Genomic DNA, 26,702 nt, shown 5'->3' with positions numbered 1-26,702 from the left:
ACGAATAATACGTTTTTAATGCCTGTATTTTTTTTTCACTTAAATTTTTTGGCAGAAAAGAAAATAGAAAGGAATGAAGAGATTAAGTTTCCTTTAAATAAATAACAATAATGGAGATTAGTTAATAAAGGCAGAAAGGGCAACATATAGGTACTTGTATAAAATGATCACATGCCTCATCTTACTATTAAACTTCGTAGTACAACGTTTATTAAGGATTGTTGCCCTTGGGAAACGTGTTTGATATGTCAAGAAGGCTAAACGGGAACAGGGTACAGCCAATAAACTAGTTATGTGCCTGGTTTTTCTATATTGTACTTACCAACACGAAATCAGATCACTTTCAAATGAAATTGAATTGGTCGAAGTTACACGGGGTAAATTTTTTAAAGTAACCTGTGTAAGATTTAATTATAAATATTATAATCAAAAAACGATGACTCAAGATTGTTATAAATAAATATGTATGATATAAGAAAATCACGAGCAAGCTAATACACAACAACTAAAGGCAAAAGCAAATGTCGTGTCTTACAGGGACCTAAAGAATCTGGCCGAGAACCGCGAAAACTGGCGCATACTCCACCGACATGCTCTTAAATTATGAATAAATGAATATAAGTAAAAACTTGGTGAGACTACAAACAGATTAAGAATACTCCTATATTCAAGGGACATAAAGATTAAAACAAGTAAGCCGTTGCAGCCATTAATGATAATGGTAACGGATAAAGGTGTAAGTAAATATTTTGTGGTTATAAATGTTTATTTAAGTAGTATGCATCATACGGTGTTACTTGTGATTTCGTCTGTCGACCCCAATAAGCTGGAACACAGTAAACTGGTTCCAAGATTCTTGATCAATTACATATTCAAAGCTCATGGAAAAACTCCACGGTCTAAAAACACTAATATAAGAAATACTTGATGAATACATCCAGTGTTTTTAGGGTTCCGTACCCGAAGGGTACAAACGGGACCCTATTACTAAGACTCCTCTGTCCGTCTGTCTGCCTGTCTGTCTGTCTGTCACCAGGCTGTATCTCATGAACCGTGATAGCTGAAATTTCACAGATGATGTATTTCTGTTGCCGCTATAACAACAAATACTAAAAACAGAATAAAACAAATATTTAAATGGGGCTCTCGTACAAGAAACGTGATTTTATTGGCGTTTTTTGCGTAATGGTACGGAACCCTTCGTGTGCGAGTCCAATTCGCACTTGGCCAACCGGCCAAGTGCGAAACCTTGTTGGAATATCGGTGAAAGTTGTGAAGTTCTAAGTCCACATTCGAATGTTATTTATTTTTGGGATTAGCAACGCATTTTGATCAGTGTTGGTCGTGCCGGTATCTTTCCGATGGCTGTGAGACCAGATGAAAGTGGTTTATTCGTCGTTTTGCGATTTGAGAATGTTATAACCTCTATACAAGGAAAATTGGCAGTCAAATTTCAATCAATGGTATTAGGAAATAGAGTTGAATTTCCTTTGTTTTAAAATCGAACAAAACAAAACTAAAGCAACTCTGTTCCATTTCATTAAGATTAAAATTTAATTGGAGGTAATATATACTAGTATTAGGACATTGAACCCCATGAGGATAAACTACCTTTTAATTACACGCTTGGTAGCTGGTAGCTAGGTAACATTCTTCGTATTAATTGTATTCATTGTTCTTAAAATTGTTTTCAGTTTTATACTCTGTATTTTTAGGTATTAAAATAAAAGTAAACAAAATCTACCCTCAAATAGCTCCTTAAGCCAGTTGAGGGTAGATGAAAACATTACATGATCAAATAATGTAGGTTAAAGTCAGGTCGTTCAGTGACTGATCCAGGCGGTTTTGTATTTGGTTGGTTAACCAATAAATGTTTGTTTACTTTTATTTAAATACCTAAAGATATATACAGAGTATAAGTATGCTCTCAACGTAGGTAGAAGCGTTTAATTTTTATTAACAACTTAAGAAATGTAACAACCATAAAAGAACCTTAATTGTTGTATAATTTGTGATTATGACAGTATGCTCTATAAAATATAACAGTTTTGAAATATACGTAATTTTAAATGTTACATTATTAGGTTGTTAACATCGATTATATAACTTACTACTAATTTTCTTTTGACACATTCCACATTTGACTAACTATAGTTTTTATTCATTAAAGTTCTAGCCATTACTGTCACGCGAAGATATGATAGCCAGTTTATAATTAATTGTTTGCAAAGGCAGTAAAATTAAACATTGCGTTTTTGAAACCCAATGTTCACTTATTACAGTAATTATCTGTAATTATTTATGAGCAGAAATGGTCTGGCCAATTTCGAACATGAGCTGACATTATCCCGATGATATTAGATTGATTCCATATCAGTTAGCTGCCATTCGCGCGGGCGTCAGTGGCGTCACGTTTGCACTTGCTTGTCTGAGAGAAATGAACGCGAAAATGACAGCTAACTGATATGATTCCATTACATACTAATATCGGATCGGTTTGATGTCGGTGCACGTTAGAATTGGCCTATGTGTCAACGACATCCATTGTTTAAGCGTGTTACCAAATTGCAGTTGAATGAATTTACATTTCACCGCGTGACTAACACCATTTGTAACATTTCCTATAATTTCACTACCTTTTAAAATCACGTGGTGGAAATGATAGTAGCTTATTGTCACTATTCTATTGTTTGTATTTCAAATGTTTGTCAACTTAAACAATGTGTGTAATTCAATTTTGTCTCATTTCACAGATGTGCCGTCAACTTGTTTTTGGGACAAGCGACTGAGCTCAATTTGCCACTAGAATTTGAGGACTTGAACAATACTGATGCTCAAAAACTTTCTTGAATTAATATTCACAATTTACCCAAAAAGAATGGAATTAATGAGCCTACACAACTACTTACAGATATTGTTTCGCTAGAAGTTGAAAATATATAAGCGAAGAAGACTATTGTTTTCGCACAGTTATGCAGTGACGATGGCCTCCGAAAGACGCGACGTATTAAAAACACGAAGAAGAATAGAGAGAAACATATTAAAAATATCAATATTTTTAATATTATTAGTGAACGTGAAAGCCAGTAGTGAAAATGAAACAAATGATGACACATCGAAGCCGAACGATATAGTATCTCGACTGAGAAACATAGGAAAATCCTTAGGTAGATCCTTTTTTAGTGATGTGTACCAAAATGGGACTTTTAGGACTGGTAATGATTTGTGGGACGATATTTTGAATAAGTGCACGAAAAACCCTTCAGTGAGTTGTTTGCAGAAAAATGTGTATAGTTATATAGATGACAATTTGAAATATGACGGTGATGTGAACTTGGGCAGTGGTGTGTGCTTTAAGAAGAATAACGTGGACGTGCATAAGTATAGTAAGGAGGCGAACGTGATCTACCAGACGGGGAGCAAGGATGCGGGGGAGGCGAGAGCGGCGGAGGAAGAGAATGAGATCAACGATGAGGAAGAGTCTGGTAAGTGTATTATACTCTGTATTTTCTACACCGAAGGCTAGAACTAGGAGGCCAATTTACGAAAATGCACTCGCGACTTCTTTTTCCTAGGCATTTTTGCCACGGCTCATGAGACGGGTCCGCTTGACAACTAATCCTATTAATGGGCGTAGGCACTAGTTTTTACGAAAGCGACTGCCACCTGACCTGCCAACCCAGAGGGGAAACTAGGTCTTGTTGGGATTAGTCCGGTTTTCTCACGATGTTTTCCATCATCGCAAAGCAAATGGTAAATGAAATGATATTTAGTACATAAGTTCCGAAAAACTCATTGGTACGAGCCGGGGTTTGAACCCGCGACCTTCGGATTTAAAGTAGCACGTTGTTACCGCTAGGCCACCAGTGTTCTTGCACGCACGACTAACTTCATTTAGATCTCATCATCTTACAAGGTAAGTTTTAATTGGCCTCCAGGAAGAGTAAACTAAAAAAGAAAAGACTAAACAGTAATAGCCGTTTGAAAAAAATATTTTAAATGAAATTTGCTATACGGGGATTTTGGGGGGGCTAACAATCGATCTAGCTAGGCCTTTACGTCTACCACCAGTTTTTACATTGACATAACGCTCACGTCTACGTAATTTACTTTCTGTACATCTCGCTTGCACTAATATGCGAGTACGAGCGAGATGCATAGAAAGTAAGTTACGTAAACGTGAGCGTATCTGTCAATGTCAAAACTGGTGGTAGCCGTACTAATCTCTGGGAAAACGCGCATTTTTGAGTTTTTATGTTTTCCGAGCAAAGCTCAGTCTCCCAGATATTATGATTAATGAGATAGATACTTAATGGTTAAAAGTAAAACTATAGAATAGCATATTCCGAGTTAACAATTACCTATAACTTCCGATTAGTTTCTGTAAAATGACGTTTAACGAAGTTAACCTTTCAATTTAATGCATTAACAATTTTATTATTCCAAAGATGGGAATTTAAGTTACGCACTCTCGGAATTTTAAAATCATTTATTTACGGAATTAGTTTCGATTAGATTAGAGTTTTGATTCGATATCGTCGGTATGTTCGGGAATAGAGAAATATAAGTAAAAAATCGGGCAAGTGCGAGTCGGACTCGCGCACGAAGGGTTCCGTACCATATAAAAAAAAAAAACAAAAAAAAAGCAAAAAAAACGGTCACCCATCCAAGTACTGACCACTCCCGACGTTGCCTAACTTTGGTCAAAAATCACGTTTGTTGTATGGGAGCCCCATTTAAATCTTTATTTTATTCTGTTTTTAGTATTTGTTGTTATAGCGGCAACAGAAATACATCATCTGTGAAAATTTCAACTGTCTAGCTATCACGGTTCGTGAGATACAGCCTGGTGACAGACAGACGGACGGACGGACGGACGGACGGACGGACGGACGGATGGACGGACGGACGGACGGACAGCGAAGTCTTAGTAATAGGGTCCCGTTTTACCCTTTGGGTACGGAACCCTAAAAAAGGGTAACTCCATACATCAATTTTCTTACCAAAACGCGAGTTAGCGCTTGCGTGTCGATACTTTTGAACCCATTCAGTGTACAATAATTTAGATACCGTAAAATGGGGTGAGTAGGGTCAAAACTGAAATTCAAACCTCGATAACATTTTATTTTTACATATGAAAACTAAATGGTGTATATAATAAGTGTTCCGGACGTTTGTATTTTAGTTTTTATTTTATTTTGAGTAGTTCTATTTCATAACTTTGACGATAAAGAGGAAAACCCACCTCACGCCGTAGTGCCTCGTATTTGGGGTGAGAGGGGTTTTCATACAAAGGTGATTTTGGAAGATTGTTGGATCGATTTTTTTTTATTCTGCGTATATTACTATAGGTCCATTTTAAATTGGAATACATTATTTTTGTAGCAGTAGCCTTAAAATCCCTTCTCACCCCCCGCTCAAACCTTCTCTCCCCATTCATAACCCACCTCTCCCCGCGAAACCTACTCACCCCGTTTTATGGTAGTTGAAGCAAAACTTTAGATTTAGGCTAACATTCTCAAGATAATTTAGGATTAACATACTAACAGCTACACATTGACCTACAATTGTCGTTCCTTTTGGTGTTCTCAAAAAATCCACACATCGTTTTGTATCTTAGCTAAATAACAATAAGGAGCATATTGGTTTAAAAACAATATGTTGGCCGTCACAATGCGTCATATTTTAACACTCATGTCACGTAAAGTTAAGTAGGTACATGAAGAACTGTCCGTTCAGAGGCTAGGGGACTTTCTATGGACATAAAACTTACGTCGACCCGCTTTCCTGGCGCTGACAATGGATCATTCGTTGTTTGAAGACTTTGAAGTCAAGGGTGCAAGGGTTAGAAAGGTTTGCTTTTTCCTAATTTACATAGAGTCTATGCAAATTGGATATAACTGCATTTATTTACATAAAAGATATATACAGTGGTACTACTAAACTAAGTTAATAACTAGCTTAAATATAAATATTGACGCAACTGGTGTCCGAAGATCTTTCGGCTTCCTCGCACAACGTATCAGCATTGCGATACAGCGAGAAAATTTAAAATAGGCCCTTGAGGCATTGTACCAAAGATACTGGCGGTATTTCCTCGCTGTATCGCAATGCTGATACGTTGTGTGAGGAAGCCGACAGCTCTTCGGTCACCAGTTACGTCAACCAGACGCTTCGCGATTTCTGCAAACAACTTGTGCGCGCTGGGACCCCATGGACCTGGAAATAACTATATTAGTTATTTTAGCAGGGGGTTTGAAGAAATTATTGTGTAAGGATATCAGTTTTGATGTGGACGTCATCTTCTGTCACTTTCTCGAGCCAAATAGGAACTTAGTCAATATAGGTTTATCTCAATATAGGTACATTATGCATAATACTTCCGCCGTCTCTATAGTAGCAACGTCTACTAACTACTAAATACAGTAATCAGCTCCGTTCAGTATGCCAGTTATCAGTATACTGACTTCTCCGAAACACCTTTTGTGCCGTACGTACACATTACAGATCTAACTCGTTCAACCTGTCATAAGAATAGTACTCTATTGTTATTGTTCAAATTACTAGCACTATCTAAAAAAATCCAATTTCATCTGTACTGCAAACAATATAAAGTTCATTTTTAAATAACAATGTATATAAAGCAACACGTGTTATGCCAAAATTATGATTTATGAATGAGTAGACTATCGCAATTTTCATCGTCTTCTTATTTTGAACCTACATCCCTTCAAATAAGAACTATCAAACAAAAAACAAGACAAACCGTGGAGCACAATCGAAATGGAATCTTAAATCAGTGACAGGAAGATTGACAGTCGATCGCCATTAGCTGGTAGTTTTAGTTTTGTTTTGCTTTCACTTATCACGAATGCTTTCGACTTCGTTTAGCGAGTTTTGGAGATAATAGGTAGAGTTTACAGCATGAGAGTAAAACTAGTTTGGAAAGTGAATAGCGGATATATTCAAGCTGTGATAATGAATAGATTCAACATATTTATTGCTCTTGCGAGATTTCAGATGGAAATATTAATTTATTGTAATTTTTCATCAAAGTTACTCACTTAAATAGTACGTTCAAGTCATGGATTTTTTTACTGTTCCATTCTTTTTCTACACGTAATTTAAACTGGACATAATTATAAATTAAAAACTTTTAGTTTAAAGGATGACTCACGTTAGACCGGGCCGTGTCTGGGCCGGAGGTTCCTTTAAATAAAATTACTTAAAGGTAATAAAATTACTATAATTAATATTAAAATGGAGTACACCGTGGCTGCTTGCGAATTTTTACCCCTTTCTTAAATAAGTGTGGCTATAAACTAGGATTCGGTTTATTTGCCTTTTTTAAATTGCATCAAAAAATGGAGGAACGAACTAGTATTTTTAATAAATATAAAAACATATTTTATTTAACATATTTTATATAACGTTTAATTTTATTTTACTTATAATTATAATTATCGTAGGTGTTATGAAAAACACAGTTAAATTTGTATAAACAAATAGTATGGTAGTGTTTTTATTGGCCACGGAGCCTACTATGAACGAAGTTTTGCATCTCTATCGCTCTCCTAAATTCATACGTAAGTGAGACAGGGAGGCAAAACTTCTTTCGAGGTTTGCCCTCAAGGCGGACACGCCATAGTACGGAAATTGTTTTAGTGTCGTGTGCACGAAATGCCTGAAGGCCTACCTAAGGTACGACGTGTTGCCTCTCTGTCGCACTTGTAGATTCGTACGTAAGTGTGACAGGGAGGCAACACGTCGAACGTGGCTCACGGTAGGCCCTCTGTTCAGTGTTCACGCATCAATGTGTCTGAAAGGTGCTTCATGCAATCAGTAGTCAACCTTCCGGCTCGAGGAAAAAAAACCGACCAAGTGCGAGTCGGACTCGCGCACGAAGGGTTACGTGCCGTTACGCAAAAAATCACGTTTGTTGTATGGGAGGCTGGCAGCCCCACTTCATTATATCTTTTATTCTGCTAACAACTAAGATTCAAATTTCATTGGAGGTAATTTGTACTAGTATTAGGACGTTGAACCCCAAGAGGTAAAAACAGACTTGACAAACACTTAAAAACACAGTGATCGCATCGGCTTTCAGCTGCTAGTGCATTAAACAATACTTATATGTGTTGTAATACTTATATAATAATGAATTATAATAGTGTGATATCACATCATTCACAACATGCGAATCCACCATTAGCTATTAAAAACCGGTCAAGTGCGAGTCGAACTCGCGTCCCAAGGGTTCCGTACTGCACTCATTTTCGTGCGAGCGAGCAAAGCGAAGTTTTTAAGAACATTCAACTGTTCATTCAATTGTCACACACGGCTGGCTAGGGGCACGGCCCGGCTTTTCCGTGTTTTTTATTTAACTGAGCTATCAGAGGATAGTTACGCAATAATTTAAGTAAATTTGTTCTAATGTAGCCAATTTTTTTTAATTTTGTTCAAGTATTATGTTAAGCATAGTAGGTACCTACATTTTTTTGGATTGGTTAGGCCACACATCATATACTTAATACTAGTGTTAGACGTATCTCTGTTATTTCAAGATAACAGGGCTATAACCGCGAAAAGTTTTTCCAGTAATCTATAGGTAAAGAACTATTTTTCGCGTTTTTTTTCCAAAACATACGCCCAGCAGTTTTGGAGATAAAGCCCCGTCCTTTATCTGGTAATTTTTTGCCCATTCTCTTAAATATCTTGAAAACTAGTTATTTTAAAATTATGAAAACATTCTTCTCAGGTTCTAGTTTTTATCGCATGATTTATCAAAATTCCCGTTATATAGTGAATCTGTTTTGTTTTCACCTTAACAATCTAGAAATTATAACGATTCGTTTCATAATTATATTAGATACATGTAAGTATGCATCTGATTTCATGGAGCGAGCCCAAACAAAATCGACGATCTCCTTTGCAGGCAGCATGCACATATAGTCCTTGCTACCGTGTCGCCGACAAGCCCCCAGACCGCGTGGCCTTGGTCCGTCCCGGACCGTGTAGACAGTTGTTTCCAACAAAATTTGACCAAAACTGACCAAGGACAGACCAAGGTCAAACGGTTAGAAGGCTTGTCGGCGACCGTGTAGCAAGGGCTTTTATTTCCGAGGCTCCTGAGTCCGGGCCTTCGGGGCCTTCGACCTTCGCAATCAGACACTTGTAGGTACTATAATTATTTTGTGTTTGAGCACTAAACTCCCGCAACTCGGTCTACGGCCGTTCGTTTCAAAAAGCCTCTGATTTTTTGCCTATTTTCTTAATAACTTCTAAACTATATCATATAAAATTATAAAAAATATATATTTGAGATACTCAAAATAAGCCCTTTCATTTAATATGTAACACGATATGGTGTTTTTTAATTTTCTCATTTTCCCCCTAAAAGTGCCCCCTATGCTTAGAATTCATTTGTTTTTATTACATGCCCGTCTTTGGGTCTCAGTCTTCCATATGTGTACCAAATTTCAACTTAATTGGTCCAGTAGTTTTGGAGCAAATAGGCTGTGACAGACGGACAGACGGACACATGAGTGATCCTATAAGGGTTTAGTTTTTTCCTTTTGAGGTACGGATCCCTAAAAGCAAAGTTGAATAATATAAGTAGCTGTATATATCATGCTGAGGCGAGACCATTTCGTGGTAAACTTTAACTCTTACCAATTTTATGTATATTTGTAGTTTTTAGTTATACTCTTGTATATAATTTTAGTTTTAAGTTTATCACGAATAAAATATTTGATTCTGATTCTGATTCTGATATAACATGTTGGTCTGAGTCTGAGTCATAATATTAGTCTACCCTATATCGGGTCTAGGCTTCACTGGCCCCAATAGCCCGAGGCCGAGGGGCAGCCTAATTGCCAAATAGAACTAAATATTCTGATATAACACAACTACTTGTTGGTCTGAGTCATAAACAGCAATGGTGCATGAACCACTACCGTAACACAAACTGTTGATCTTCACTTAATGAAACGCTTTAAACAACTTTGAACACAACATAACTGAATTGAACTCCGTAATCCGTGTCAATAGTTTTATTTCATGAACTGAACTGTTAAAGAAAATTTTGGTAGGAGGCGATTTTTATTGTATTTGACTTTCTTTCCACGTACCAAAAAAGGCAAATACAACTTACAGATCCAACATTTTTAGGGTTAAAACGCAAAGTTGAATAATAATGTAACTTTAGCAACTAAGTTGTTGGTCTGAGTCGTAAACAGCAATGGTGCATGAACCACTACCGTTTACACAAACTGTTGATCTTCACTTAATGAAACGCCTTTATAAACAACTTTGAATACAACATAACTGAACTGTTAAAGAAAATATTGGTAACAGGCGATTTTTTTTGTATTTGACTTTCTTTCCATGTTACTTTAACGTACCAAAAAAGGCAAATATAACTTCATCATCATCATCATCATCTCAGCCATAAGACGTCCACTGCTGAACATAGGCCTCCCCCTTGGACCTCCATTCGTACCGGTTGGAAGCGACCCGCATCCAGCGTCCTCCGTCCATAACAAATATAACTTACAGATCCAAACATTTTTAGGATTAAAACGCAAAGTTGTATAATAATGTAACTTTAGCAACTAAGTTGTTGGTCTGAGTCGTAAACAGCAATGGTGCATGAACCACTACCGTTTACACAAACTGTTGATCTCGAGAGAGATCTGCACTTAATGAACCGTGGCGAAGAAATTCATAAGGATTTTATAATTTACTTTAAATTTAACTTTAACTGAGCAGATATAAGATTCAGTTTAAAATAGCGATGTAAATAAAGCTTTAAGTGTCGTCCATGTTATGAATGTCATTACCTACTGAGTAAGAAGAAACTTAGATAGATATTAAGGCTGCCTTTCCAATGAGCGCAAATGAGGGGAGGTGCGGGAATCAATAGTATTGGTTGTAATCCAGCAGAGCAGAGAAGTGAACCATTATTCATTTAGATTTGATTTGTAATGTTTTACAGTTCATTATTTTCCTCGCGTTGGTGTGGTGCAAAATGTTGTGATTTACTTCGCTCGGCGGCAAAATTTGTTTAACCACTTAAGGCGACGGTAGCGGTGGGTAAAATTTCAGATTCTGTCAATTTACCCCATTTCACACACAAGCGCACTTCACGCACACTACCTCACTTTACTGGGACAGGTCAGTGACCCATCATGTTTTTTTTAAAGATTGGACTTTTAGTTTAGTATTGACCACTAGCCTCCTTTGAGGGTAAAAGCGTTCCATTGAAAGATGAAAGAGAAACAATGCATTTAATCTTGCTTTCCTTGTCTGTTCATGTCACACGTGACGTACTTACATATTTAATTAATTTGATTGTTGACTGTTTTACTACCTAATATTGCTTTGTCGAGATACGCGTTTTGTACAATTAAAGCGAATAAAACAAGATGTCATTAAGTCAGATGTAAAATGTTATTTACTACTCTATACGGTTTTTCATAAGGTGCAAAATCCATTCAATAGGAATTTAAATAAATAAAGTTTCAGCAGGGTGGCAATTCCATTTTGGCGGATAAAGCGAAACAGAATAGTTCTATCGAACCTGCTTACAAATTTTCACGAGAATCAGTTGAGAAATGTGATCTGCAAAGGAGAACATACAAAAGCATTTTTGCCCAAGCTGAAACGGAGACCTTTGCTAACGCTCGGCCAATGATGGTTTAGGTACACCTATAAAAAATGGTTGTCCCTGCTGTAATTTTAATATCTTTATATTTCAACGGTATAGTTTTGCCTTCAAAAATAATCGGTATCGCTAAACAATAGCGGTACCTTACTACTTATACGTTCACGAAATCGGTATCTGCATAACTTGATTGTTAGTAAACTAACCTGAAAAATAATCTCAAAACGACCGAAACATTTATTTACAGTCACCTGCAATAATAATTATGTTACGTCATTAGCGCCAACTTTGCCTCCAGGGAAACTTTGCCCAAAACGACAATTTTAAACAAATTCGTTAATGTAGAAAAAAATATAATAGTTATGGCCACCCTGCTATTTTTAGTAGAAAATAGGTTATATTTCTGACAAAACTATATACCAAACTTGTGCATAACTTGACTTGGGAATTTAGAGTTTGAGCGAGTTGTCTAATATAGGGTATATTTCGGCGGGCAAAAAATTGATAAATAATGAATGCAAGTAGAAAAAATTGAGAACCCTTTGACAAATATTACCGGGTTTGAGTTATAACACATGAAGCATAGATTATGTCTATTGAGATTTAAACTAAAAAGGCCTAAATACACAAAAGTTTTAGCGGTGGGCAAAGTAATCCGGTAATTTGGCATCTATACCAACATTGCCCACCACCAAAAACGGATTAGGGTTGTCACTTTCATCTAATTTACCCAACTTCGCAAGTAAAAGAAGGTTATGTTTGTACACTAAAATAAATTTATAAATATATACTGTATTTAATTTGTCTTATTATCCTTTATTTAGATGTTTTATCCCGTTAACGAATGAAAAACACAACAAAAATCATATTTTTGGCCATTAAACTATTGTAACAGATTTTCTCAAAAGTGACAATCCTAGCCTTTGTAAAATGCTTAGGCGAGCCTTATTTGGAAATGGGCAAAAACGGGTAGGCAACATTGCCCAGCAAATTTATTTTAAAGTTTTTACACTTATCGCTAAGTTATTAACATGGAATGGTAGGATTGCCCAAAACCTTTAAGTGATCCTTAGACATCATCATCATACGAGCTGTATTTGAATACCAAATTGATGTGGGCAATGTTGGCGAAAACCCCGGATATCTTTGCCCGCCCTCTAAAACGCAAAAAAATGAGTAAAAACACGATAAAAAATATTTTTTTTTTCAAATAAACTGATGCGTTTGATCACAATGGACGTGCTGAGCAAAAAAAGTCATATGATGTGATGTTTTTTGAGAAATTCGTTTTAAAAAATAAGCGGGCAAAGTTGGTGATAATGACGGTACCTACTTTTCGAAGGCCGCAAAAATATGTGACATGGTCTTATGGTTCTACAAATAAGATCGTGTCAGATATTTTTGCGGCCTTCATTGTGTAACATAAATTGCAGGCGACTGTACATTTGGAATAATTATTTTATTTAGTTTCAACGAAAGTTTCAAGTTTAGTACGAAAATACTTCAGATATGCAATATGCACAAAATGTAGACCTAATAGAAATAAAACATTGCTTTTTATAGGTAATTTATAAAACATTCGATACATAGGTATACATAACAATAACTAGAGCGCTATTGGCCTGTAAGCTTCATCTCGGTCTCCAAAGCCGCAAAAACTCGCTAGTACTTAGTGCTGGTCTAGCCGTTATTTTTTCTTGAAGATTTTCAGAGAACAGCACGTACACGCATTATACATATAGACGGAACGAACCGCATAATCATTATCATTTATTCGTCGCAATCCATGGTATTACAGATCTAGGTACAAGACTTTCAGGTATTACTTATACGAATTACATAACTCTTCCTGTTAATAGGCATTATTTTAAGATAAAAGTTCTATAATATAATACAAGATTACAATTGTCATCAAAATTCATTGACGTACAGAAGTCAAATACGTTTTTAAACTGACGCAAAATGATACCAGCATAATAAAAATTGATCCCAATCAGTAAAGATGAGTCTTTAAACTTTTTTAATTTTAAGCGAGTTTTGAAGGAACATAATACTTAAATTCGACTGTAATCGTATTGTTTTAAGATAGTTTACTGCGGTTTTCAACCATTATAACAGCAAATCAAATTTAAATGAGACGCGAGCTGATATTTATGTACCCTATTTTTTGAAATACAATTTATCTACTGGTATACTTTCTCGTGTGCGTATATGATTTAATGTCAATATAATTGTCAAAAGCAAGAAAATCAAGCTGTCATTTTCATTTGAAGAAGTACACGTGTGCTCCGGTGTAGCCCCAACGGGCATCTGACTTGAAGAAGAATTTTGAGTGATGTCGTCAATGTATGGAAATTGTTCGAAAGTTTACATTTGAGATTGAATTTCTGTGTTGTCTTTGTGAGTAAAAATATAAATCGATAATAAATTGGTAGCTGGATTATCTAGCTTTCAGAATCATACAATAATTCAATTACTGTCAAAGACAAAATTGTTTTGCTTCCGTCTCAAACGGAACTCCATATTTTGATTTTTTGATACTTTTAGTGTCGATTTGTAGAGAATAACAGCAAATTAAAAATACAATGGCATGAAGAGTCGGTACACGGTTTCTTCGTGAACAAATTTACGTGTAATTTAATGCAATTATTAAACATTTATTGAACAAATTATGGTTACAAAGTGAGGTCTAAATCGAAAACGTCATATACCGGCCCCTTAAGATTTCACTTTTCAAACCAAATTTGTAATCTTTCACTTCATGGGTAATTATAATTAGTACGTGGAGTTAAACAACAACTTTGCTCTCTTGTAAAACAAATAACTACTTATTGTTACATAGGTGATCATTACCAAGCTTAAATGGAGTTGGGCGGGACATGTTCCCAGGCAGAGTGATGGCAGGTGGACCAAAATGTTGACGGATTGGTGGCCGCTTTTGGATGAAAGAAGCGCCTGGCGTCCGTTGGGTCGATGACATTCGAACAGCGTTCGAATAATCGCGGGGCACTTTTGGATGAGACTTGCCTAGGACTGGGATAAGTGGCGTACACGAAGAGAGGCCTAGAGGCCTATGCTCAGCAGTGGGCCACTGAAGGCTAAAATGATGAGGTGATCAACATTATCACTTAGGTAGATTTATCTCTTGATCACAATGGAATCTTGAATGACATTGTAACACCGCAAGAAAGATGCATTTATATGTCTGTAGGTCATATCAGATAGCGAATTAAATAGCACCGTAATGTTATATTTATAGTGCAGTTATGAATTGTGCAAAAGTGCCTTAAATATGTACAATGATTTTGTCTTCTTCAAATATGTAGGTATTTAACTGTAAAGTTTAAAGATATAGGGTTCAAATGGTTGCAACAGAGATTATGACGATATAAATACTTTAAAAGGATAGGGAGCTCAGTTGTAGTTCATTCGTTGTGGGCAAGCTTCAACTAAGCTCCCTAGCTTTGTAAAGTATTTAGAACAAGAGGACAACCATGCTAGTTATCACAAAAGGGGCCCACTGATTACCAGTTCGCCGGTCGATATCAGCCTGTCAGTTAAATGTAAAATTTGACAGCTCCGAACAACTGACAGGCTGATATCGTCCGGCTAACTGGTAATCTGGGCCGGAGTATTAGTCAGTTTTCACGATAACACTGGAATTCTAGTCACTCAGTCTGGTCTAGATATAAGCTCGTAAAACCTTCGCGACTCAACCACTGTGACCATCTAAAGTGCGGTGCACCGCAATGTTTGCGTTGTACAATCGCTGAGGCCAAAATCAGTACGATGGTTATATACGATTAGGCCATTGTTAGGTACATGTTACAGTTATACAATAATCGTAATATTCTTTTCAACACACTTGCTCGTAACGTGGAACTTATTGAACCGCTTTTAGGGTAACTATAATCCTAAATATTGAACTAGCGTGCTTTTTAGGGTTTCGTACCTACCCTTAGGGGTAAAAACGGGACCCTATTACTATATTTTCATAGATGATGTATTTCTGTTGCCGCTTTAACAACAAATACTAAACACAGAATATAATAAATATTTAAGTGGGGCTCCCATACAACAAACGTGATATTTTTGCAGTTTTTTGCGTTACGCTAGGTATTCCGAGTCCGACTTGTCAGGAAAATCACATTTTAAATTTTACCTCTATTCACCCCAGCCATCCCTATTCACCCCAGTTGACGGTACTGAATTTATCCTGATATTAGGATAAACAACAATATTTACAAAGTAGTTAGTTACGTCTGATGCTACAAACTTTCGTTTGTAAACTTCATTAATAGCACTCTCCATAGCTTGCCTTCATTTAAAAAGAAAACAATAGATGCCGCAGAAAATGCACTTCCTATATTGATTTCACACAAAGTTGGCTAGACATAGGGAGAAAGTTTTCTGTTGTTAAGGTATTTAGCTCTTTTTCCATCTTTCTTAACTTAAGGTTGATAAGTTTAATTCTAACTTTTTCCATCTTTCTTAACTTAAGGTTGATAAGTTTAATTCTAAATTTTTCCATCTTTCTTAACTTAAGGTTGATAAGTTTAATTCTAACTTTTTCCATCTTTCTTAACTTAAGGTTGATAAGTTTAATTCTAACTTTTTCCATCTTTCTTAACTTAAGGTTGATAAGTTTAATTCTAACTTTTTCCATCTTTCTTAACTTAAGGTTGATAAGTTTAATTCTAACTTTTCATCAGGGGCGCTTCGATGTCCTTTGTTTAAATGAATGCTCTTATTAGAACGTAGTGTTCAAGATTATAAGTACCCATTTCATTACATTTAGATATAAAAAGCCCTGATTTTTTTTATTATTATTATAATTTAGGATACTATAATTTAATTAGGCTCAGTTTATAAGTTTTGATAAGTACGAGTACATACAAAAAAAATTGTAGTTATACACGGTGTAACATGAGGAAACCGAATAATTTTAACCACGCATTTCTGAGGTCAAAAGAAGGAAAAAATGTAATTTGAGTTTAGGTCAATTTCGCCAAAAAAATTTTTTTTTCTTTTGTTTGTTAATTTTTTTAAATGTACATCATAAAATTATGTTATTGGTAAACTTGTCACTTAAAATTGATTTTTACATTTTTTTCCCGTAAAAGCTATTTTTTGCAAAGTGTTACTTGTCACTTTTTGACGTCTATCAATAAGGATATTTAGACTACGTCCCATAGCAGCCACATGACCATCAAGGCCGTTTACACTATGTAACAATAAAAACTTGTTTTTTGTTTTTAATTAATATTATCACTGAAACTAGGCGAATTTTAAAAAAGTTTATAGGACATTTTTGTGTCTAATTTGTTCAGGAATACGCTGTAAAAATTATTCGGTTTCCTCATGTTAGACAGTGTATTAAAATAAAATCACCATATTGTAAGAATGACATAAGGTGTAATGTGATTATCTATGGGCTTCTAAAACTGAAATAAATTATTAGTATTGCCAAAAGCCCTAATTTAAACATTAAAGAAAAAGTGAAAAACATATTTATTTTAAGTTACAAACGTCATGTTCAAAAACTTTCACGTCACTGCGTCAATCCTTCAAGCTTCCACAAAAAGCATAAACAATTTACTCCTTACCTACATGACAACACGTAACTTAATTATAATGAGGGGTATTTTGTAATGGAAAACTGGGACAACACGTCATATTGAAAAGAGAAAATCACGTAACAACATTCAATAGAATCTAGAACGTGTAAATACGGAAGAAAGTATTTGAGATGACAATACAGGAGAAATTTAATCATTAATGTATCTTGATATACTTTGTATCTTGATAACAACCTATAATTAAATAAATAAATAAATAAATATTAGGGGACATCTTACACAGATCAAACCTAGCCCCAAACTAAGCAAAGCTTGTACTATGGGTACTAGGCGACGATATACATACTTGTATAGATAAATACATACTTATATACATAGAAAACAACCATGACTCAGGAACAAATATTAGTGTTCATCACACAAATAAATGCCCTTACTGGGATTCGAACCCAGGACCATCGGTTTAGCAGACAGGGTCACTATCCACTAGACCAGACCGGTCGTCTATAACAACTTTTGTAGGTTAATCGTTATATTCATTACACAATATTAATAGACAATGTAGTAGGTAAGTAAACTCATAGGTGTTGGTACTATTTTGAGTTATGTCTTTATTTTCTGGATAACCCTAGCAAATTAGAAAAATCTGCGGAAATAATTCGCGTAGTTTTGAAAATTGGTACAGGTATACCTTGTGGTAATGCTATATAAACAGATATTCGAGATATGAGCAAAAATATAAAAAAAGGTACCTTCGATTCTCGCCTGCACCCTTAGCACACCCCCTGCCCTCAAGGACTTTTAGTATGTTTATCTGGACACCCCAAGATATACCTGTACCAATTTTTAAAACTACACGAATTATTTCCGCAGATTGCCCAAATTTGGCTTAATTTGCTTGGGTTAGGAGTATTTCAATATTTATCTTAGGATTAAAATATCTTTGAAATTAAAAAACAGATTTCTATGAAATTTCTATGCCTTCATATCAATTTGCTGATCATTAAGTTCTGTTTATTTCATTTAATGTTATGTGACATGTAAAATTATTCATAATTATCAATCAATATCTCAATTTTATCATCACCAAAAACTGGTTGGTTAGTTTATTTAGTTATCTTGTCAAAAATAGACCAATTTTGCGACATTCAACCTAAAGAGTATAATAATATACGTATAGTAAATTTAACCTTTCACGTCTTTTTTCGAAATCACATTCAAGTCTAACAGAACCTTTTTTAATTTTCCAGCCAGTCCATTCGAAGAAGTCACGGACGCGCTATACGATAAAGGAATCAACTTCCTGGTCACTCACGACATGAAACTGACACTACCAGAAACGTTATTCGATGGGGCATCAGTCAGGATATCGCCACGGGCCTTGACGAGAACTGGGGCGCTGGTGCATATAGATCTGGAGCCAAGACAGACTCAGGGGGAAGGGAGGCTGTTTTTCAATAAGATAAGTAAGTATATAAATATATTCATCTCCCGCTTCCGAAATACTTTTCGGAAGTAGTCTGCCGGCTTTGACAACCATCCGAAAAATTGAGTTCAAGGAATGTAGTGCAATGTGCAATACGGGAGATCGGCAGTGCTGTAGCCAAAAGCAATTTTTTTAGTTTCCGTCCCTCATTTTAGTTCGATTCAACTACACTCATGGACAAGTTTAGAGGAACGCAAAGCTTAGTTAATAATTTTTAAATTACTTTAGTGTAATCCAGTATTTCAACTTTTTTTTGCATTCCTCTCAATATCTCCATGAGTATAATTATGAGGTTACAATGTAAGCGTTTATTTTGAATTACTTCCTTGGAAGTATATTTTTATTCTCGCCAATTATATGAAACCGGCTCACAGAATATGAGTGTTAATCTTTTAACTATCCACATACATTAATTGTTATAAATTGCTGTCTACTTATGTTACCCCTCATGCATCAAATTACCCCTGTTGGCAGTAACCATTAATGCCATCAAAATCTACAGCCAATTCGTGGGTATCCTGGGTATCCTTTAAAGTCAGGTAGCAGGCCTATTATGGATGGCTTTATCCACGTGACAAAATAACCGTCAATTTTTAACAGAACGCGAAATAAAGTGACGGATACCGTTTCGTTTTATCACGCTGTCACCATCATATCCGTACAGCTTTTTCTACAATAGTCCCAATGTCTGCTAAGACCGGTTCATGGGTGTCTATATATTGTTTCGCCTGTGAACGGTTTCCGGCAGGCGTTCATGACATTAAAGCTCTCCAAAGGGCATCGTGTTGGATCTAAATCCCCACGCAAGCCTATTTTAACACCGGGATTTATAGGCCCGTGAAATCCAAAATTTCTATAATAATCTTATATTTTCCAGAGAAGCAAATAAAGAAGAAACTGATAACAGCAGCGATCGCGATAGTACTGGTCATTAAGCTGATAGCGCTAAAGCTGGTATTCGTCCTCCCCCTCATCATGGGCGTGACGACAGCGAAGAAGATCTTCCTGAAGCTTCTGCTATTCGTCTTCCCTGCTCTGAGCCATATCTTCAAGCTGTGCTCGTGGTACCACAATAATTATCATACGACGAAGTACCACCACCACCATCATTTGATTACGCACCACCATAAGGTAAGCAGACCATTAGTACCTATTCAATTTTACCAATTCTATCTAAATATTTACGACCAACTCGGTAACAGCTTGATTCCATACTGTCGTTAGTCATTAGGTACAATATCTGGGACACCGAGCTTTGCTCGGAAAACATATAAAAACTTAAAAATGCGCGTTTTCCCAGAGATAAGACCTAATAGCTAGATCGTTTTTTCGCCCACCAAAACCCCATATAGCAAATTTCAACGAAATCATTAGAGCCGTTTCTGAGATCCCCGAAATATATAAGTATATAAACTAGAATTGCTCGTTTAAAGGTATTAACACATTCACTGCCCCCGACGCACATATTATGTGCGTCCACCGTCATACAAGTTTGTTCCTAGGCCACGCCCCCTGGCAGTGAATGCGTAAATAAGTAGTTTTTTATTTGCTTCTTTTTTCGTATTATGCGTCATTCTTGCACTTACCATGACTTACATTTTTGACAGAAAGTAAGACTACAACCATGAAATGAGGCGATATGAGCACGAATCTTCGACCCGTAGGCCAGTTAGTAAAAAATGTGATGAATTTATTAATATCTTTTTTTTACTCACAATGTACTCATTTTCGAACTTATCCTCCTTCTGCTGCTTACTCAAACTAGGGTTCTACTACGCTACAATAGGGTTCAATTTGGCAAGGGCTTCCTTAAGCCAAAAATTATGTGTTCTCGGCTACGAGTAAAAATCGTCTATGCAGTCTCTAAATAATAAAAAAACTTTAATTTCCAGAACCCCCACGCCCCCTACCACGCGCCGTCCCACGGCCCCCACGGTTCCACCGTCGTGGTGCGACCCCACGCTGCCGGCCCACCGAACTCGCACGATCTCCACCATCCTGGTGGTCACGATGGATCGCCAGCGTTTGAACACTATCCTCAGGATTGGGAGCTGTCTGGACCTGGACTTGGAAGCGAGTATGTATTTTTTTTTGACAAACAAGCATGCCGCCTAATGGTAAGCAGTCTCCGTGGTCTATGGACGCCTGCAACTCCAGAGGTGTTACATGCTAACACTCCACACCCTCGTTGAGCTCTGGCAACTTTACTCACCAGCAGAAACACAGCACTTTGAGTAGGGTCTAGTGTTATTTGGCTGCGGTTTTCTGTAAGGTACTTCCCCAGTTGGGCTCTGCTCTAGATCTGGAATGACATCCGCCGTGCTGTGCCCTACCACACTAAGTGAGATGACATTCACAGTGCCCATACCTTTTTTGGACGTAATATAGTAAGAATAGAGTGCTCACTCCATACATCAGTATTTGATACCAAAACGACTATTATTTTCGCAGTCGACATCTAGCATCGAGTAGTGGAATTATCAGTACCGTTACTTGATACTAGAATTCTCTATAGCTAACACTGCTCACTTTAAAGGAAGACCCTATTAAAGAGTGTCTACAAAACTCCAAACGGAAGAATAATGATCGCTAATATTATTTTTCAGATACCTAGCAGCAGACATACATCGAAACGCGATAGCAAACTTCAAACCTCATCCAAATGACATGAACGACATTAAAGCTTGGGGATTGGGCCTACCACCAGGTAATTATAAAAGTTTTTCATTTCTCATGCTCTGAAAGAGGGTCATTGTTGTTCTAAAAGGTGTGCAGAAAATGATACGTTTCTGCACTAGAGCATTTTAGGTTCCAAGTACGATTTTATAAAAAAAATTACGATAAGCAATTAAAATTTGGGTATAAATTGGATTTCTTATACAATTTCCATTCTGATATTTGATTCCCCATTCCATAAATAACGATACTTTTGCCTAAATTGTTAATTGAAAGTACCCTCAAAAAATACTTAAAAAAATTATATTTTGTCATGTTTTAAAAACAAACACATGCATTTTACTTTCCTCGTATTCGAAATGAAAAGTAGAGTGTTTAACTCGGGTGAAAGGCATCATTTCAGCCTCGGACTATTAGCACTCTTACTGCGTTCGATCATGATTGCTAAGAATGCTAAGGATTGAATCTACTATTTCAATCCTTAGCATTCTTCGACAAAAAGAAATATCTGAAGCCTTTGGTTCGCGAAACTTTGCAAAAAATAAATAATTTGTTAAATATCCTTACCGAAATTATTTTAAAACACCAATTCAAATCTAATAAACTTTGAACTTCGATGGATAAAAGATGGTTTCAAAAAAAAACAAAAAAATACTGGGATTTAGGTCAGAAGGATATGATGTAACGCATTGCTAGAGTTAGATTAAGAAAAGTCTGCAGTGATTTTGTTAGCCCACGCAGTGTAAGTGTCATTTTAAACGTCAAACTTCTATGAAATTATGACGTATAAATAACACTTGCACTGCGTGGGCTATCAAAATCGCTGCAGTATTTTCTTGGTTTAACTCTAGTAATGCTGATGACTCCATTTACCTATTTTATAAGACGTCAGGCGGTCTAGAAAAAGTTGTGTTCCCGCGCGCGAGTCCAACTTGAAGTCGCGCTAGATGTAAGGAGTCGCGCGCGAGAACGCAACTCATGCTAGCCCTACCCTACTAGTTAGATACTTTTGCATTGTCATTGTCACTCTTCTTCGTCTGCGTCATTGGATTGGTGTAGATTAAGCAGTAGGCAAGGTGTTCGAGGTACTTACCTTGATGATTCTTTGACAAGAAATAAAATTTAACTATGAGACACCCCATTTTTGACGTGATAACGTCTTATAAATCGATGAACACTGGTAGCATGCACGAAAAAGTGTCACGTTGTGGACAGTTCTCCATGGTATTAGTCGTTTTCTTATGACGTTATCAAGCAAAATTATCGTTCCTAAACCGACTTTACAGACAACCATTTTTTGAAGAAATCTAAACTCGTAATCCAAAAACTCCCATAAGCCAAAAAGAAACTGAACTTACGTCTCAACAATCATTATTTAAGATGACGAGGACATTATTAAAGACGTTTTGCCATGTGATTCCAGGGTCATCAGGCAACGTGGGTGAATATGCAGCTGGCACTAACCCGGCAGTTGTAGCCGCTCCTCCGAACGGTCAAAGGATATCACTTGCTGGAAGGTATACAGCGTAATCTATAAATGGTTTTGCCAAAAATGTCATTGTTGATACAACCTTTTATCGCTGAACGTACTTTTCTTTCAATGAAAACTTAAATCATGGACCAACCCCCTTATTCATAAAACTTTACCGGGCCTGATTTAGTTACATTATGTTTATCCCTTTCTTGCAAATACATTAGCCAAAATGACAGATAAAGACATACGATTATTAGCTTATTGAGGCTTGTAGCGCGTTTATGGATAAGGGAGTAAGTCTATTCTGTCTGTCCGTTCCAGACCGGTGGGACCGCCAGGATATCGAAATAAAAAGCCAACAACCAAAGATCCTTTGCAAGCGGAAAAAGAAGCATTGGTAAGTTTTGTCATGTAATAATATGTGTTTCATACACATAGACCTTATTGTCGATGGCGCTTACGCCATTATTAACGATGCTCCGTTATTAATACAATGCCGCGCGATGCTGTGCGGCGTAAGCGCCATCGACAATAAGGTCCCTCTTCATAGATAATGCCCCATATATCCTACTTAATTGGATTTATTTGTATGATGTTCTCCTACGTCATAATGAAACTTCATTGCTTTATTTGGCGTTCTGTCATTTGTTATTTTCATATCTGTAGGCACTTAACGTTAAAAAAAAACATGGAGTTTTATCATGCTTTTATCAATTATAATTTTCTCGTCATCCATTTATGGAATTTCTCAATAACGTGATCTTATATTTGATGAATTTCCCATCTCTCCTCATCCAAGCGATTATTCATATTCCTTTTTTGTCTACCAAAGAAAATTTAAGATCTAAAAGTAATGAACGTCTCAAAAGTGTCACATGTGCGTTACCAAATCACAGTGGAAGTGGGAGTTGGAATGGGTAGACCTCGGCGGACTTTCTCTGATCAGATCGGGGTAATCCTGAAGAAAGGCCAGGTCAAGAGCACCCTAAACCGGCGAGCGTGTATGAGGAATGTTATGAAAGTGAAGGAAGCGAAAGATGTGTCAGGAGCGTAGCAAATGGAAATCCGTGGTCTCTGCCTACCCCTACGGGAAATAGGCGTGATTATATGTATGTGTAGAAAGTAAAGAGGCAATAGAGAGTACTCTCTCCAGGCGCGTGTTATGCCTGGGGACCGAAGTCCACTGAGAGTTGGTCGGAAGTTATATATATAGCAACTGACATTTAAAACTCCGTAAGCGCGATGTAGGTCTCATACTAATTGCGTTCTAGCTCTCTAACGCCATCTGTTAGATTATTATGGCACGGCGTTGGCAGTGACAGCTAGAGGAGACGCCACATAATGTATGTTTTCAGATCCGAGCGGCGGCGCTAGCGGCGCGCGCTCCGCCGTCCCCCGTGCGCGACGAGCTGTTGCGCGTGTCGCACGCGAAGCTGTCAGAAAACAACCGTGTGAAGACTGAGACGCAGCTAGTAAAGCAACAGCAGGAAATACTCGCTGCTCAGGATCCTGTGAGTATTGACATACATACATACATCACTGGCTCAGTGACCCAAAGAGGATCTTGGCCTCTGACACAAGACAGCGCCACTCTGCCCTATTCTGCGCCACTTCACGCCAGTATTGACATAAATAAATAAAATAAATCAAATATCATCTTACACAGATCAACCTAGCCCCAAACTAAGCAAAGCTTGTACTTATACAGATAAATACATACTTATATACATAGAACAGAGTAAATCTTCTTCATTCTCGCGTTAACCCGGCATTCTGCCACGGCTCATGGGAGCCTGGGGTCCGCTTGAAAATTAATCCCATGATTTAACGCAGGCACTAGTTTTTACGAAAGCGACTGCCATCTGACCTTCCAACCCAGATGGGAAAGGCCTTCTTGAGATTAGTCCGGTTTCCTCACGATGTTTTCCTTCAGCGAAAAGCGACTGGCAAAATTTTTAATTATATTTCGTGCATAAGTTCCGAAAAACACATTGGTAGCCTAGCTATTATTACTGGCCGGGGTTCGAACCCGCGACCTCCGGAATGAAGATTACGTACAAATCATGTACAGTTTACAGTACACTCAAGGCGCCTCCAGTTACTAAATGCTCTAAGGTTATAATGTATACCTGAGCTTATCAATAATTTACCAATATCTATCTTATCCAGGACACGATAGCAGCAGAGCGGTTCTACGGGCAACTCCTTGACAAAGTGGACCATATCCTTAGTCCACTCGGGGCCAGTGATACAGGGTGTAAAGAGAGGGCTGTCTGCGCGTTATACAGGGAGCCCTTCAAACACGCGCCTTACAGCAATCTAGTCTCCAACGAATTGAGCAAGTAAGTGGCTTAACTCAGAACTACTTACTAACTAAAATACATTAGCAAAATAATCCAAACCCTCATAGTGTTAGACGAAGAAAAGTCTGCAGCGATTTTCATAGCCCACGCAGTGCAAGTGTTATTTTGAACGTCAAACGTGTATGAAATTAAGACGTATAAATAACACTTGCGCTGCGTGGACTATCAAAATGGCTGCAGACTTTTCTTGGTCTAACTCTAGACGAAACCGAATTGGAACAGGAGGGCGATTAGCTAAGCAGTTAAAATATTACGATTCTTCTAAAACTTAACAAAAAGGCATGAAGCGAAAAAATCTAAATATTGAAATTCTTGTCTCACTCGTCCGTAAATGGAGCGAGCGAGCTGTTAACTGGGGAGTAGGGCAGGCAAGTGCTTAGGTATCTAATGCTCTTGGTTGCACCAAGCGGCAATGTCGCGTTCGCCAGATATTCGCTTGGCTATTTGTGTACTAGTGGCTAACTGATGAACACCCGACCCTACTCTAAGAATGAAATCCTTTGATGATCCTTTACGTGAGGAAGTTACCAGCTCCTCATTCACCAGTACCACCAACAAGTCTTTTGGATATCTCTTTAAAATCTGCATTTGTTTCCCAGGGATTCCAACGAGCTCGTACCAGCAGCGGACAGCAAATTCGCCATCCAATATTATCGCTACGTGCAAGCCGCCCGGGACGGGCAGGAACAGAAGGAGTGCACCCTCATCTACCCTGACTGCCATATCGACTACAACAAGTAGCCACAGACTAAATATAGTGTAAATAACATTATTTGCGGTATTTGACACATTATGACTGACGTATATAGAGATGTAACTAACGCAAATCGATTGTCACAGCAAGCGATTACGATTGGATGGCACGTAGACTGAGGTATCGAATTGTGACGTATAATGAATTTTTATTTGAGATTTAAATAAAATCAGAATCAGAATCAGAATCAGAATGCTTAAAGCTAGAATTATATGGTTTTCCCGCAAGCTACCGGTCGGTCGGTGTATTTAATACACCGACCGAGTAGGTCGCACCCATTGTCAAAATTGAAACTAACTGGGGATCTATTTTAAAGTTTGTTTATGTTATTTCTGTGTCAAATTTGTTGTCTGTTAAGTGACGATAAATATATCCATATTTACAGTTAATTATCCACCTTTTCCTTATTTTTATTAAAAGAAAAATGAAAAATTAATATCGATTTACTTAGACGACTACCGATTCATAACGGTGGTGTCCGGCCAACCCTAAAATTAAAAAAAAAAAGACGTAGAACGTAAACGTTCGCAGTGCAGTTGTTTTCCTTTGTGATTTCGATGTGCAATAGTACATTGTGTATTAAGGGCGGGAAATAAGAAATTACGAACGAGTGTCAATTTTAAGCCCGACGCGAAGCGAGGGCTTAAAATGTTCACGAGTTCGGAATTTCTTTACCGCCCGTGGCACACACAATGTTTTTCATCA

General features: G+C 37.1%; 1 protein-coding gene across 1 annotated transcript; it reads left to right on the top strand.

The window, feature by feature from the left end:
* Positions 1-2,593: 2,593 nt before the first annotated feature.
* Positions 2,594-25,988, top strand: LOC134801021 (uncharacterized). The gene is made up of 10 exons (XM_063773521.1): positions 2,594-3,485; positions 18,495-18,710; positions 19,608-19,861; positions 20,623-20,807; positions 21,337-21,437; positions 22,830-22,923; positions 23,202-23,277; positions 24,236-24,391; positions 25,050-25,222; positions 25,843-25,988. The coding sequence occupies exons 1-10, from the start codon at positions 2,984-2,986 to the stop codon at positions 25,982-25,984; spliced, it is 1,899 nt and encodes a 632-aa protein (XP_063629591.1). The 5' UTR covers positions 2,594-2,983; the 3' UTR covers positions 25,985-25,988.
* Positions 25,989-26,702: the final 714 nt, after the last annotated feature.

The sequence above is a fragment of the Cydia splendana genome, chromosome 21 (genome assembly GCF_910591565.1).
Source record: "Cydia splendana chromosome 21, ilCydSple1.2, whole genome shotgun sequence".
NCBI lineage: Eukaryota > Metazoa > Arthropoda > Insecta > Lepidoptera > Tortricidae > Cydia > Cydia splendana.
The sequence above is the reverse complement of the archived record's forward strand: the minus strand, read 5'-3'. Positions and strand labels throughout refer to the sequence as shown.